Source organism: Pezoporus occidentalis, unplaced genomic scaffold (genome assembly GCF_034315485.1).
Source record: "Pezoporus occidentalis ecotype Australia unplaced genomic scaffold, CSIRO_AGI_Poc_V1 ctg22, whole genome shotgun sequence".
Lineage (NCBI taxonomy): Eukaryota > Metazoa > Chordata > Aves > Psittaciformes > Psittacidae > Pezoporus > Pezoporus occidentalis.
In genome coordinates, this window is record NW_026914072.1 from 1011066 (window position 1) to 1027567 (window position 16502).

At 42.6% G+C, this 16502-nt stretch overlaps 1 protein-coding gene across 6 annotated transcripts in view; it reads right to left on the reverse strand.

Moving 5' to 3' along the window:
* GALNT18 (polypeptide N-acetylgalactosaminyltransferase 18) overlaps nt 1-16502 on the reverse strand; it is a 246158-nt gene that overhangs the window by 44520 nt on the left and 185136 nt on the right. For all 6 annotated transcript variants that reach the window (XM_062620164.1, XM_062620169.1, XM_062620165.1 and 3 more), the window contains exons 7-9: nt 14758-14943; nt 10696-10833; nt 1255-1350 (exon numbers count right to left, since the gene is read on the reverse strand). In XM_062620164.1, coding sequence (XP_062476148.1) covers nt 1255-1350; nt 10696-10833; nt 14758-14943 — 420 coding nt within the window. The remainder of the gene's footprint in view (nt 1-1254; nt 1351-10695; nt 10834-14757; nt 14944-16502) is intronic.

The following is a 16502-nucleotide window of genomic DNA, read 5'->3' on the forward strand; positions in this document are numbered from 1 at the left end:
ATAAACCACAACCTATGCAGTAAGCAAGTCTGATGGATGGGATTTTCAGACATTTTTGTCTTCATCATTCGTAACTCAAGCACTGCTAGTGATCAATATTAAAAGCCCTCAGAGAAGGAAGCCAACACTGAACACAGTTGCAGCATGTGTAACTTGGCAAGAAGTACACAGTCATATCTCCATTGCACCAAACCCAGCTCACTAGGAGATCCAGGTAGAGAAGACAAGACTACCTTGTTGCTCTGTGCTTATTTCTGATGTTAGGATTCATTTATTGCATAGTCAAATCATGTAACTGACAATTCCATGGGCAAAGCCACATTCCATGACTTAGGTGGAGCATAACAGGGTCCTTTCAAGAAGGCAAATACAAAAGGTAGTTAGAGAAAAAATAGTGATTCACACTGGAAGGATTTTACAGTTTCTCCAGTCACTCCTAAAAATACATCCATTTCCTTTATGTCATTTTTGCTTATGTTACTTTTCATAGTTAGATAATCTGCACATCTGTCTTTGACAAGCATGTTCTAGACCATGTAGCATTATTTTTGCTCTCAAGATTTGCCTAGAAACACTTTTACCAATGGCCATATACTTAGTCAGTTAGAGAGGCAGAATATCTTAACACTTTTGTTTGCCAAGTTAAGAAATGCAGCTGTTGTGTAAGAAAATGGAAAGGTTTTGGTAATTTGAGTTTGGCACATACTAGAGTGACAGGACAACAGCAGAGAAAGGAAAAAAAAAAAAAAAAAAGGAGCTTTAGAAAAAGACTTCCACAAAAACAGGGTTTGGAATTTAACACAGCTGTATGGTGTGAAGAAGGTGGCTGTACATTGCAGATTTGTGAAAAAGACATAAATCTATCAAGTAAATAAGATGTTAATTCAGATAATATACAAATGAACTGTAAGTGTACGTAAGTGTGTATGTAAAATGTTTTAAAACTCATTGTTTCATTCATAAAACACACACAGTTAAAGATCAGAAATGAAAGAAAGCTTTTACCAACAAATCTGGGTCAGTGATGCCTCTTGTACTCCTTACATGCTTCAAAGTGAATAAACAAACTTCACTGTCAAAGCGTTAACGTACCAGTGATTTTCATTTATGGCAGAAATAATGTTCTAGCTTCCTGTGAAGAGCTACTAAAGAACTTATGGGGGTATTGCTGCAGGAAAACAATGACAGGTACAAGATGGTTCCTCCTACATAGTCTAAGAGCAGCAGCAATGTCAGAGATCATTAGAAACTAACCTGTGGTGTCATTCCATGGCAGATATACATGATTGGGATATTCTCTGTGTCTGGCCCTTGATCAAGGCACAAATCACTTTTCAGGGAATTCTGCAGCTAAAATAAACAGAAAGAAAAAAGAAGTCAAGCAAGCCTTACATAAGAAAATGATGGTGTGATTACTTTCTTTTTCTTTGAAAAAAAAAAAAAGTGTATGTGGTTGAGCAAGGAAATATGCAAAATTAAAAATACTTGTGGTAAAGATACTGAAGAGCAAGCACTTGGACTAAATTCTTCCCTGTAGATAATGTAACACTTTCAGATTTCAATTGTTGCACATGGTTTCAGGGAGGGTAAATTTCAAAACACCTTCAGAGATAATAATGATTTTTGATACATATTTTTTACAATATCAAGTCTAACACATCTCTGGTACACACTATATACAAAGGACAGTTTTTTCACAGCAATGCAGCCAGCTGAGCAGCATGGTTGGAGTTGCAAACACAGGAGAAAGCCTATAATTAACAGCTTTTCAGAATCACTCTGAGCAGATTCTTCTCTTAAAAAACTCCTTTCTGCTGATGCAGACTTGTAGCCAATTGGTATGCACTAGCTCTTCTTCGCATTATTCCAGGCTAGCCCACGAACAGCAGTCTAACAATGAACAGACTGCAAAGTACTTGGCCCTGGTTATCACAGAGCTCCACATATTACCTGTGCAATGCTGAGACAGAGTTTTCTGAAAGTGAACTGCGAAATTAATGAGCACAGATAGCTGGAAGGTTTAGAGTGTGAGGCCAAATATGTGGACTGCATACCCATGGGTATGCATAAAGGTGCTCAGTGGTGTAAGGTAAATTCATAGAACATGAGAGAATTGTGTGATGGAAGGAGTGAAGAGGTGATGTGGTTTGCAACCATGTGCAATTAACTGAGCAATCCTGTCAGCTGTGTACAGGGTACTCCTTTGAGGAAAACAAACTGATATGCTCAGGAAGTCTAGAAGTGCACTAATATGTAAGAAGTGTGGCCAAGCCCAAGATTGAAGCCAGGCAGTGAATAAAATGAAAAATGTGAAGATTTCCAACTCCAAACTTAACTCTAAATTCAATAATAAGAAAGAACAAATCCCAACATTAAAAAGGCATGAATGCATTCTTAGCTGCTAGCCTCAAGAATTAAAGAAAGTTTCCTTTCACAAAGCTTTCTATTTCTTAACCATAAACATAACCACAAACATGACTCTAATCATAATCAGGTGTCAGGCACCACTCTATCCAAACCAGTGATAAATATCAGCTTTAATAATTCATACCTGGATCCGTCACTACATTTGGCTTTTCAAAACCTCTTCCACAAACTCAAATTCTAACACTTGTCCTAGCCCTAATGGAATAACCTTTTCCATAACACTCCCCATAATAAAGGAAGAAAAGAAAACTCCCTTGACCAACATCAGCATGCAACTTAGGGCTGATGCAGCATTATAACAGGTACAGAGACTTCAGAGTTCATGCTCATTCTCATGTCCGGCTGGAGACCAGTAACAAGTGGTGTCCCTCAGGGATCGGGGTTGGGACCGGTCTTGTTCAACATCTTTGTCACTGACATGGACAGTGGGATTGAGTGCGCCCTCAGCAAGTTTGCCGATGACACCAAGCTGTGTGGTTCGGTTGATACGCTGGAGGGAAGAAATGCCATCCAGAGGGACCTTGACACGCTTGTGAGGTGGGCTGATGCCAACCTGATGAAGTTTAACCATGCCAAGTGCAAGGTCCCACACCTGGGCTGGAGCAATCCCAGGCACAGCTACAGGTTGGGCAAAGAAGAGATTCAGAGCAGCCCTGCAGAGAATAGCTTGGGGGTGTTGGTCAATGAGAAAATGAACATGAGCCAGCTTCAGTGTGCGCTCACAGCCCAGAAAGCCAACTGTATCCTGGGCTGCATCAAAAGGAGCGTGACCAGCAGGTTGAAGGAGGTGATCCTGCCCCTTTACTCTGCTCTTGTGAGACCTCACCTGGAGTATTGTGTGCAGTTCTGGTGTCCTCAACATAAAAAGGACATGGAACTGTTGGAACAAGTCCAGAGGAGGGCCACGAGGATGATCAGGGGACTGGAGCACCTCCTGTATGAAGATAGGCTGAGAAAGTTGGGGCTGTTCAGCCTGGAGAAGAGAAGGCTGCATGGAGACCTCATAGCAGCCTTGCAGTATCTGAAGGGGGCCTATAGGGATGCTGGGGGGGGAATCTTCATTAGGAACTGTAGTGACAGGACAAGGGGTAACGGGTTAAAACTTAAACAGGGGAAGTTTAGATTGGATATAAGAAGGAAATCCTTTCCTGTTAGGGTGGTGAGGCACTGGAATGGGTTGCCCAGGGAAGTTGTGAATGCTCCGTCCCTGGCAGTGTTCAAGACCAGGTTGGCCAGAGCCTTGGATGAGATGGTTTAGTGTGAGGTGTCCCTGCCCATGGCAGGGGGGGTGGAACTAGATGATCTTAAGGTCCTTTCCAATCCTAACTATTATATGATTCTATGCTCCTAAAAGAAACATGACCTTAACCCTAACAGCAGCTGCCTGGTGCCTTATGAACCCTGAGAACAAAACAATTAAAATGTACTCATCAGATTTAATTTCTCAAACTTTTATCCTGATCACAACTCTAAAATTAACTTAGAATATCTGTAGAGAATTAACCCTTACAAAACCAGAGAAACAAAAAAGACAATGGCCTGATAACTAATAATGGTGTGTGAAAATCTGAGGCCCAGACTCTTCAAAACTATCCCTTTCCAAAATCTAGTGGCATTGTGGTGACCAGCAACTAACTTGGCTAATGCAGTTTTAGACTACCAAGACTTAATTACAACCAAAAATATAACCAGGCTCCCAATCCACATGCTGAAAACCAGAAATAATTAATCAATACTGCCATCTGCTCCCTCTCACTGAGAGTCTTACAGAACACAAAGATAAACTGGATTACAGAAATTTATCAACTTGCAAGATGATCTCAAACATCAAGCTGACACCAGGGAACCAGTCCCTACACTAAACACATCAGCTTATGGTCCACTGACACCACTTTCTCCTATCTCTACCAGTACTGCAGACTTCAAAAAGAAACCTTGTTTCCAAACCTTCCTGCTGCCAACAACCCGAATCCTAGCTGTATGTCACAGCATAAACTAGACATCGATACAACTATTTTCTAACTTTCACAGAACAGGAGGAAATTTAAGATTCAGGAAATAAATATGGGTGGTGACACTGCAGATGCCTATACCCTAACCCTCACCCCTATTCAGGTAACTTTTGTAATTACTCAGTAGGTTTTAAAATTAATGACAATGCTACAGTAGCAACATCTCTATTTTCTACAAAGAGGGAAGTGAGTTGATGAATGGAAGTACTTAGAGAATCAGCAAGCAGCTGACTTGATTTGAAATATCATACCTTTCTCCATTATAAGAAATGCAGATGAACAGGAAACCAGACTGAAGGAATGTTAGAGATCCAAGCACTTTACTAAGAAGATTGGGGCACTGGATCTTTTTGTTTCAAAAAACAGTATTTCATATAAGAGTAAACTGTGTATTTCATAAAACACTCCTCTTTACCTGTACAGATATGTTGCCATAGATGTCCACTACTACTTTTGTGATAGTACAAATACTAAAATAAGGCCTACTCCTCACATCTTGCTTAGCTGATGAGGCTACTCTCATACTGCAGACAAAATACTGCATCGTGTATGTTATTATGGGGAGATCAGCGTCCAGGAGCCTCAACTCAGAGCGACAAGAGCCACCGAGGGAGCCTCAAGTCCTCGACAGGACCTGCCCGGGAGCCGGCAGCTCAGCTGACGCCAGCAGCTGGCTCACAGGGGGCGGAGCCTGAAGCAGCGGCACCAGCCCTCACTGGGTAAAAACCTGCCCCAGGGAGAGCGGCGACCAGGAGTTTGGCGAGGCAGTTTGAGCGGGATGGTGAGCACTCGTCGTGTGACCAGGGCCCGGTCTGGGAGCTCTGCCCCGGCGGTGGCAGCGTAGGCACCCAGACAGAGCCGATGAGAGGGGAGGCTGCAGTGCAGAGCTTGGGGTGTAGAGAGTGCCTGCACTGGTCTGGTGAGGGGAGGGTGCACAATGGGCAGGGCTGCACTCGGTGCTCCCTGGTGGAGGTGCTCCTGCAGCAGGGGCTGAGCTGCGGGATGCTGTTAATAGGCTGCGAGATGTCAGGGAAGCTGAGGGGAAGCAGGAATGCTTGCTCCACGCCCAAACTGTGCAGGGGCCTCGAGCTTCCCCTCTACCTCATGAAGGAAAGAAGGAGGCCGTTAACCTGGGAAGCTGGGAATTAGTGACACAAAAAAACACAACAAAAAAAAAAAGAAGGAAAAGGACAACCAAAAGCGAGGGGCTTCCCCCCAAATCCCCTGTCCCCACGCAGAACTGCTTTGCTGTCCTGCAGGGACTAATGAGGAAGCACACCCGAGCCAGAAACAGCCGGCTGGTGCCCTGCTAAAGAAGATCTCTACTGGTGCTGCTAGGAAAAAGCGGCGGGTCGTAGTAGTAGGGGACTCTACACTGAAAGGGACAGAAGCACTTGTCTGCCGGCCAGACCCCGTCTCAAGGGAGGTGTGTTGCCTACCGGGGGCACGGATCAGGGATGTGGCAGAGAGGCTGCCTGCTCTAGTAAGTCCCACGGATTATTACCCACTCCTGGTGATCCATGTGGGTGCTAGGGACATAGATAGTAGTAGCCTGGGGAACATAAAGAAGGACTACAGAGCCCTGGGAGAGGTGGTTAGGGGCTCTGGAGCTCAGAGAGTCTTTTCATCAATTCTCCAGGGTACAGGGGAGGACCTAAAAAAAGCTAGGAGGATTAGCCAGGTTAATAACTGGTTAAAAGGGTGGTGTCAGTCAGGGGTTTGGGTGTCTTGAACATAGGACCCAAGCTTGTAGGCCAGGTCTAGTGGGGGCTGGTGGAGCTGCTGGAGCAGTTTTGGTAGGAGGCTTGCCAGACTGGTCAAGGAGGCTTTAAAATGGATGTGTTGGGGGAGGGGGGCATCATTCCATCCCAACACACCCAGTCAGTTGCCAGAACCTATAATAAGTGCTCGGAGCAATGTAGAGATATCCCAGCCGCTCCAGCCAATGAGCCGGCTTCAGTTGGAGCTCGGCTCAGATGCCTCTATACAAATGCCCGTAGCATGGGGAACAAACAAGAGGAATTAGAGATGTGTGCACGTCTACGGGGGTATGATATAATGGGCATCACAGAAACATGGTGGGATGGCTCCTACGACTGGAGGGTTGGAATGGAAGGTTACAGGCTCTTTAGGAAGGACAGGCCTGGCAGGCGGAGAGGGGGAGTTGCCCTTTATGTTAGGGATAGGCTGGAGAGTATGCAACTCTGTCTGGGGACAGGTGAGCAGTCCACAGAGAGTTTGTGGGTCAGGGTTAAAGGGAATATAGCTATGGGAGACATTACTGTGGGGATCTGTTACAGACCGCCTGATCAAGGAGAACCTGCGGATGAAGCACGCCATAGACAGATAGGAAAAGCCTCACACTCGCAGGCCCTTGTTCTCATGGGTGACTTCAACCACCCTGGCATCTGTTGGAAGGACGGTACGGCCCAGCACAAGCAATCCAGGAGGTTCCTCAATTGTGCGGAAGACAACTTCCTTCTGCAAGTAATAGAGGAGCCGACAAGGAGAGGTGCCATGCTTGACCTCGTGCTCACCAACAGGGAAGGGCTCGTTGGAAATGTGACGCTCCAGGGCAGCCTTGGATGCAGCGATCATGAGATGGTCGAGTTTGAGATCCTCATGACAGTGAGAAGAGCTTGCAGCAAGCTCACTGCCCTGGACTTCAAAAGAGCAGACTTTGGCCTCTTCAGGAACCTGCTTAGTAAGGTTCCATGGGATACAGCCCTAGAGGGCAGAGGGGCCCAAGACTGTTGGTTGATATTCAAGGATCACCTGCTGCAAGCTCAGGAGTGTTGCATCCCAACCAGAGGGAAGTGCAGCAGGAGGGCCAGGAGACCTCCTTGGATGGATAAGGAGCTCCTGAGGAAAATTCAATTGAAAAAAGAGGCTTATAATAAGTGGAAGCAAGGACAGGTGGCCTGGGAAGAGTACAGGGATGTTGTCCGGGAAGTTGGGGACCAGGTTAGGAAAGCTAAGGCCCAGTTAGAATTAAACTTAGCTAGAGGTATTAAAGATAACAGGAAGGGATTCTACAGGTACATAGCAAATAAAAAACAAGACTAGGGAGAATGTAGGCCCCCTCAGGAAGCTCTCAGGAGAACTGGCTACACAGGATTTGGAGAAGGCTGAGGTTCTGAATGACTTCTTTGCTTCGGTCTTCACTGGCAAAGGCTATGACTGCACCACCCAAGTCTTGGAAGGCAGATGCAGGGACTGTGAGAATGAAGACCTTGGGCCCACTGTAGGAGAGGATATGGTTCAAGACCATCTTAAAAATCTGAACGTGCACAAGTCCATGGGTCCTGATGAGATCCATCCGCGGGTCCTGAAGGAGCTGGCGAATGAAGCTGCTAAGCCGCTGGCCATCATATTTGAGAAATCATGGCAGTCAGGTGAAGTTCCCGATGACTGGAAAAAGGGAAATATAACCCCCATGTTCAAGAAGGGGAAAATGGATGAGCCAGGGAATTACAGACCAGTCAGTCTCACCTCTGTGCCTGGCAAAATCTTGGAGCAGATTCTCCTGGAAGGCATGCTAAGGCACATGAAAATCAATAAGGTGCTTGGAGACAGCCAGCATGGCTTCACTAAGGGGAAATCCTGCCTGACCAATTTGGTGGCCTTCTATGATGGGGCTACAGAACTGATGGACAGGGGTAGAGCAGTTGATGTCATCTACCTAGACTTGTGCAAAGCGTTCGACACTGTCCCACACGACATCCTTGTCTCTAAATTGGAGAGACATCAATTTGATGGATGGACCACTCGGTGGATAAAGAACTGGCTGGATGGCCGCACACAAAGAGTTGTGGTCAATGGCTCAATGTCCGGCTGGAGACCAGTAACGAGTGGTGTCCCTCAGGGATCGGTGTTGGGACTGGTCTTGTTCAACATCTTCGTTGCTGACATGGACAGTGGGATTGAGTGCGCCCTCAGCAAGTTTGCTGATGACACCAAGCTGTGTGGTTCGGTTGATACGCTGGAGGGAAGGAATGCCATCCAGAGGGACCTTGACATGCTTGTGAGGTGGGCTGATGCCAACCTCATGAGGTTTAACCATGCCAAATGCAAGGTCCTACACGTGGGTCGGAGCAATCCCAGGCACAGCTACAGGTTGGGCAAAGAAGAGATTCAGAGCAGCCCTTTGGAGAAGGACTTGGGGGTGCTGGTTGATGAGAAAATGAACATGAGCCAGCTTCAGTGTGCACTTGCAGCCCAGAAAGCCAACTGTATCCTGGGCTGCATTAAAAGGAGCGTGACCAGCAGGCCAGAGGAGGTGATCCTGCCCCTCTACTCTGCTCTTGTGATACCTCACCTGGAGTATTGTGTGCAGTTCTGGTGTCCTCAACATAAAAAGGACATGGAACTGTTGGAACAAGTCCAGAGGAGGGCCACGTGGACGATCAGGGGACTGGAGCACCTCCTGTATGAAGACAGGCTGAGAAAGTTGGAGCTGTTCAGCCTGGAGAAGAGAAGGCTACGTGGAGACCTCATAGCAGCCTTCCAGTATCTGAACGGAGCCTATAGGGGTGCTGGGGAGGGACTCTTCATTAGGAACTGCAGTGACATGACAAGGGCTAACGGGTTAAAACTTAAACAGGGGAAGTTTAGGTTGGATATAAGGAGGAAATTCTTTCCTGTGAGCGTGGTGAGGCACTGGAATAGGCTGCCCAGGGAGGCTGTGAGTACTCCATCCCTGGTACTGTTCAAGGCCAGGCTGGACGAGGCCTTGGGTGATATGGTTTAGCATTAGGTGTCCCTGCCCATAGCAGGGGGGTTGGAACTAGATGATCTTAAGGTCCTTTCCAACCCTAACGATTCTATGATTATGAAGTACATAAATATGCATGTTCTGCTGACAAGCAAGTTCAGTATTTCTGTAACAAACTCTTTGCTTCTTTTTGGTTTGTATATTGTCAGCAAGGAACCTTCAAAGGCTGATGAAAAAGTCTGAGTGGAATATAAAATCACAGGGTGCCTGTTCTGTGATTTTCATTTTGACTTACATAATGCAGTTAATCCTGAGACTACACAATGAGTACCTCAGCTACTCCACTGGTCTTCTTTTTTTTATCTAGTATATCTTCTACCTGCAACCAACCATTTTTTAGCTAGAGGTACCTACAAGCAGAACTATGCTCCTATTAGCTGCTATGCTTCCTTCTCCTCAGCAAACTCCACATCTGATTAGATCATGGCATCACTGAGAGAAATTCCACACGGTCTCTGGAAGAGCTTCCTTGCTCACAGGTGTGATTTGGGCATCCTTCTTAACTATTATGGAAGGTAACCATTATCTCATGCATTTAACATTTAACACACACGAATCAATTTTTGTGAATATGACACTGCTTAGAGAAGGTGAAAAGGACATCCTAGTTCTGCTAGCTTATTATGGGACCGTAGTAACTTCCTGTGCTCATCTTTGGTATCATGCACACTTGCACTCTTGGTTTAGATCAGCTTCTCTAGGGGTAAGAATTGTCTCTGCTTTAATTAGCACAGTACGACTCAAGCATGATTTCTGCATAGACAAGGGTACTACTGTCACACTAGTAATGATGATGATGATCCCAAAATACAGGCATTTTAGCAGTAGTTTCTGTTGAATGCAACATAATTTTTGAACCTCTCTGGTATTGCTTTACACATGTGTTAGATATGTGAGATTTCTTTAGCTCCTATTAGCTTGGAATGTTTGTGTTTAATACTTTCTTATAGCAGATGTCTATGGTGATACCTGTTCTAGGGTGGATCAGGTTTGCTGTTAGATGGCTGAAAGTTAATACGGGAAGGCATCAACCTTTAATGGTTGGACTCAATGATCTTAAAGGTATTTTCCAACCTAAATGATTCTGTGATTCTCACTTAAGATCTGGCTACAGTATTAAGAAGCTTGCAGTTGAAATAGTGAGCCTATTTTGTTAATTCACCTGCTGCCACAAACCTTTCAATTGATAGCTCCAGTAAGTCTGAAATATCATGCCTTGAGTATCTCTGAGTAGAACACAAGCCATGAAAGAAACGAACAAAAGATCAGGGAGGAAGATAACATTCAAAATACCTCAGCATAAACTACAACAGAGCAGCTGTCTCTGTCAGCTAACTAGTCTAATAAATTATTTAACTAGGAACTCCAGGTTTATCTGATTCTTCTTCTACTTAGAGCCAGATACTGTCTTCATGAATTACTTCCACTACTGCACCTCGCTCCCCCACCTGTTAGAATGGGAAATGTAAATATGATCCTTACCACCCCATAGGCGACAGTATCTGAATACATTCTCATTTCCGGATACACACTGACAAGATACCACCTAAAGGTCTTGCACTGGAGTTTTTTCCTCAAGGCTTTCCTCTCAGAAATATCACCAATATCAATTCCAGAGTCCTGCATATGAAACAAAGGACAGACAAGCAGAAAAGACATCAGTGATATACTTCTGTACAAACTCATCATTCAGTTTCCCTCATTGTAAAGATGATTATGACCTACGATAATTATCAACTTTTGGCTGCAAAGTGAGTGTGTTACACATACACACTCCAGAAGCGCCCAATTAAATATGATACAGGTGACCACAGGTCTCTTTCAAAGTCTGCTTTGGTCAACAGAACCACTTCTATTGACTTCAGTGGGGCTTAGATCTAGCTTCCAATGAATATCACTGTTGTTCTCCAACTTCTTGGCACTTTCCAAATCCAGAAGTAATTGGCAGGAAGTAGCAAGTTGCCCTAGAAACAAACTTATTGCTGGCATCCCACTGTGGCCTAGTCATTAGTATATGACACTTTCTGGCCATTTCTGAAGTCTGGTTTAATGCTACACTGCAAAGAGCAGAAGCTCTGCTCCCCTTTCTGAAATACCACTTATTAAATTTCTCTTGTAATGTAAAAAGAGAAGTAGCTATTTTTGTTAAAGCAATTGAAAAATATTCTCTCCCCTAATTTTTGTTCTCCTTTACATTTCCAGGTAACCTAATTTTTACTTATCATAAGAGCAGCTCATAAAGAAAGGGTTTCGTAAAGTCCCTGTATATAAAAATCAGTAATTTATCACATTAAAATCATGCAGCGGAAATTTTTAGAGAGGATTTAACTGCAAAACCATGGCTGCTATTTAACAGGAAGTAAAATGAGACACTGCTCCACACTGTGCTCTACCACTTCTGTCTCAGAACAAAACACAGGATTAATATGTTTTCTTAGCAAAATCCTATCTATTTAAATAACACCCTTTTCTGGGTCATAAACACCCCAAAGAATTTGTCAGCCACCAGGTATGATTTAAAATTAACATTGGAAGCACTGAATTTTCTTAGTTATACATCAAAAAGGTATCTTTATAAAGACCTAGGTTTCTGAACTGCTGAAGCACCAACTGCTTCTTACCTCCCAAAGCACTGAATTAATGTTAATCTGAAACAAATGTATTTTATTATGGGAGCATTTTCTAGCTAATGGAAAATTGACTTCCACAGTAGCAAAGTAGACTAAAAAGTAGGAAAGTGAGGTCTGGCATAAACAGTCATAACTCAAGTTAATTCTTCAAAGTGATGACTCCCCTCAAGCCCTAGATCGTTCATAAAACTTTGTAATCACCTCCTCCCATGTAGCTGGAGAAGAAAAATAACTCACATGTAGCACCCTGGCTTTATCACCAGCAACAACTCAGCATGTTTCTCAAAGCTGAGAATATGATAGGAGGAAAAAAAAGGGAAAGAACGAACACCAAAAAACATAGGGGAGGACACACAGAGAGCACAGCTTTTGCTTCTGGGGCTTAAATAAATCTCTCCATTGGTTTTTAGGTTTTTTTTTAGTGTTTTAGTTTTTTCCTGAATCTATTTATTGAAGTAGCTATGATGCAGAAATCACCATGGTATCCAAGATCCCCATTTGAAGCCCTTAGTACTTCAGAGCCACCCACATCGATTACAGCAGGGCAGTCACAGCACACTGCCAATTGATTCTGACTCTTTTTTATTATTATTAGCTCTCAAAGAATAAAACCTTTGGAAACATATGACTCAGGGCTTCTCAGTGATTTGGGAATTCTTCCATGGAAAAAACCAACAGGTCCTGTGGTTAACATTTTGGAATAACATATTTCATGGAAAGTCCTGACTGTTGTAACTGAATTCATTTCTATTACCTACACAGTCCATTACTTCATCAGCTTCTAGGTAGATAGTAACTCCCATAGTTATCTACTTGTGTAACACTATTTGGCTATGCTGTCTGTCTGTCCTCTCAGCATGGCTCTCATGATGATGTCTCAAACATCTGTTTGCCTAAGCTGAAACAAGGCCTGATTTTAAAAATGGTCCTCTCTGGTATTTCACCTTTAGTTTACTTTGGAGGTAAACAAAGATGAAACAGACACATTGCCATCTAGTCTGACATCTAAATTTGATCTAATCCTTTCCTAACCTCTCTGTCATCTCTTTGCTCCCTTCCTACTGGAAGTCTGTATTACAAATGCCCCACAAGCTTTAAGTGATTTTTTTAGGTTGCTTTATTCTGAATACTCCTGCCTTTTACTGATGTTTCTATAGCAGAGGCTGCACTGCTCCTAACCTTTTGATGTATAAAAGAGGGCTCCTACTAATGATGTAGGTTTTCTTTACACTGACTGATTCAATTAAAGTGCTTGGGAGTGTAATTTTTTGCTGTATTTTCCTCTTTCCCTTGAAAGGCCAGAAGCTTTCCTTAAACATGTACTTGTTTCATCTGTGAAAATTAAACTGCTTCCCAGGATATTTTAAATAAGAATGTGGGCATGTGTGTGTTTATTTGGTTGTCTACAGCTCTGAGAAATACAAATGAAGGTTCGATGTGCTACAGATTCTATACATACACATAGTAATAGATTTCTCCCTACAACAGAGGCATCTCATTACACTGCAGTAGAGGCTATCACTATTAAAAAGCTGATTTAACACTTGCCATTTCCAGCTTTTAAGTCTGCTCTATGGTTTGACAGCAGTAGCCTTTGTGAAGATGAAGGGAGAATATAATCTGCACTGTAATTTATTCAAGCAGTTCAGTGCAATGTTTAATACATTTGTGGTGGGAAAATGGTTGGAGATTGAAGTAGTAAGAAAACTTATTATTCCTCTTCAAAACTATGAACAAAATCAGCTTTGGAGATACAAGATCTACCCTGCAAACACCTTGATGCACTTCGTGACCTGAATAAATAATTTATTTTTCTTTTGTTTAATAAATGAGTTTCAAAATTTATTACAACAGGCTCACTTTATTCTGATCCATCAGCACAGTCAAGATGGCGTTATTACTACTTGTTAAATTTAACAAGTAATAACAACAACTTGTCTTTTCCTTCTTTATGAATTTAAATTCCAAACTGCATTGAGATCTCAACTTTGCACAAGGTTAAGCAACACCATCACCATATCTGGATATTATGGAAATACACATATGATACTGTATATCCTGGTTAGCAAAAGGAATTCCTAAGTTTTGTGTTCATGCTATGCTTGCAAGTCAAAAAATTGAAATTCGAGCAATCAATGAATATCAACCAGTCTTCAGGAAAATAACAAATAAAAAATAGAAACTGAAATTTAAATCTATCAACTTGGCTCTGAGAAAGTTGAAAGCTCTTAACAGTTCATAGATTAAATACCACTGACTACAGAAATGAAAAACAACTGAAACCAGATATCAAACCGAACTCCCAGGTTAGCCATCCTACAGTATCTTTTCAATACAGGGGACCAATCATTGCTTATCTATGGAAAAGAAGGCCAAAAGGGAGTTATAGGTACATTCTGCAATATGGCATGAAATCCACCAGCCACTCTTACTCTGCTGCGAAATTACTCAAGAGTAATACTTTCACAATTTAACTGATAGATGCTAACACCCCCTGCCCTTGGCAGAACTCCTCTGACAAATCTGGTGGAATTACAGCTCTTTATGATGGTAAATAAGAGGCCCAAATTCAAAACAAGATGTGTAATATAGATTTGATGGTTCCTTTTTCCACATTTCTGCAGCTACTAGGTTAAAATCTCCATGAAGAGTTATCAGTGAGGATGATGAACATGACAACAGATTCATTTTTAAGGAATCTGAAGACAAAGAAATTGTTCTAGAATAAGACACAACTACATTCATATTTTTATGTGTGCATGTGTAGCATATCTTATGCCTACATGTAAGGCATAAATATATACATATGTGCATACCAAAGCAGAACCCAAGCAGAAAAATAAAAAGTCAGTGTAGGAGCCAAACCCAAAAGGATCTAAAGCCAAAGCTTGCAACACAAGTCTTTGTGACTCACCTCCTGGGGTATGTTCCATGCCATATACACATGGCTCTTAAATTCGTCCATCCAGACTTCAGCCACCCTTAGTGCATTTCTCCGGACATGAGCAGTTAGATCTTCTGTGTATGGTTTATGTGCTCTTTCAATGTGGGCAATCCTGGAGCAAGGCAAAACTTCAACACTTCCTCCACATTGCCATACCTAGGAGGAAAAAAGACCCCCTGCTAGTGACAGCTCACTGCAACACTACTGTCCTTTATTAAATACACTGAAATTATTTTATTTCTATGCTTGACATTTTTACAGAGAAGAATAACTACTCAAGACTTATTTGACTATACACAGGGTCTTTTTTTAGATAGTCGTGAGAGGAGAGTGTTATTACCTTGCCTTACTATGAACTATTACTACTACTTAACCTTACTACAGAATTATTACACTACCAGTAATGTCTTATCACAATCTTCTCAGATCAATTCAGCTATTCTCAAGATTATTATAAAATAATTTATAAGGCATCCAAAACCATGGCATTTGGGTTCAAATTTTAATGCCTTGCACACATTTCCCTAAGACTGTGCACAGTCCATCTCAAGGCATACATGCACTATTCGGAATCTGGAACGAGGAAGCCTTATGTAGAAGGGAAACTAAGACAGTCAACTTTTGAGATCACTTAAGTTTCAGGTTCTAGGAAAATTAGAAATATAAATGAATCTTCTGCTTTGCTTTAAACATAGCTCAGAAAAGACCAGGTTTATTTCATTTGAGAAGGAGTGGCAAAAACTAAGACTGCCTAAAGAAAATGTTCTATGAATAATTTCAACACACACTACTCTTGTAAATGATAATAAACTTATAATGTAGGTTACTGTACCTGCTCAAGTGTGTTTTGGTTTTGCCTGCTACCACTGATGTCCATAACATTAATCATGGGTATCACATTCAGTTCTGATTGCCTCTCTTTCTACTTTCAACAAAAGAGAGAACCACTTGGCAGCCTTAACAGTCAGTGAATTACTTGAACTATTTTACATAGAAGGTCTTTTTCTGTGTATCTTGAGTTATGTAAACTTCCTAATAAGATCAAGGCAGCCCACTGGTTGAGTGGATGCTAATCAGGTGAAAACTGAGATGTCCTCCAATTGTTCTATCCTGCTGAACAAGAACCTCAGTGTCCCAGAGGCAAGTGTACTCACTAAGGACTGACAGAGTTTGCTTTATGATGCTACTAGCAGAGATTCCTGAGGCTTGATATTCCATACGAAGAGAGTGAAAACATGAGAGTGAAGGTGCCCCTTCCTTGCACAGCACTTGCAGGAAAGAGTATATTCTGGTCTCCCTCCTAGCGGCCAAGGATGTGGGTTGGCAGAACATCATGTTCTGGAGCTGATCTCAGGCCCCTCAGGTCTGTCCATCGTATAGGCATATGCTCTGCTAAGGAGACACTTTGTTCACTCATTCATTTCATATATTTAGACATCTGGCTTGAATACAACATTTAGACATTTGGCAGCTCCTGAGACCAGAAAACATGGCATGGATTCATAATGTTTACAAAGCCTTTTCTGAATTGGTGCCTAATTGCATTCAGCATATGCTGGAAGAAGAGACAGAGCCTTGGTTTTCTGAGCTCTCTCAAAGATGAGCTACCCCATGCACCTACCATACAGTCAAGAAGTGACCTGAAAAGACTTCAGCATGTCTCTATGACCAGAACTTGGAAAACAGTAAGAGCAAATAAACATAACCATTACCAA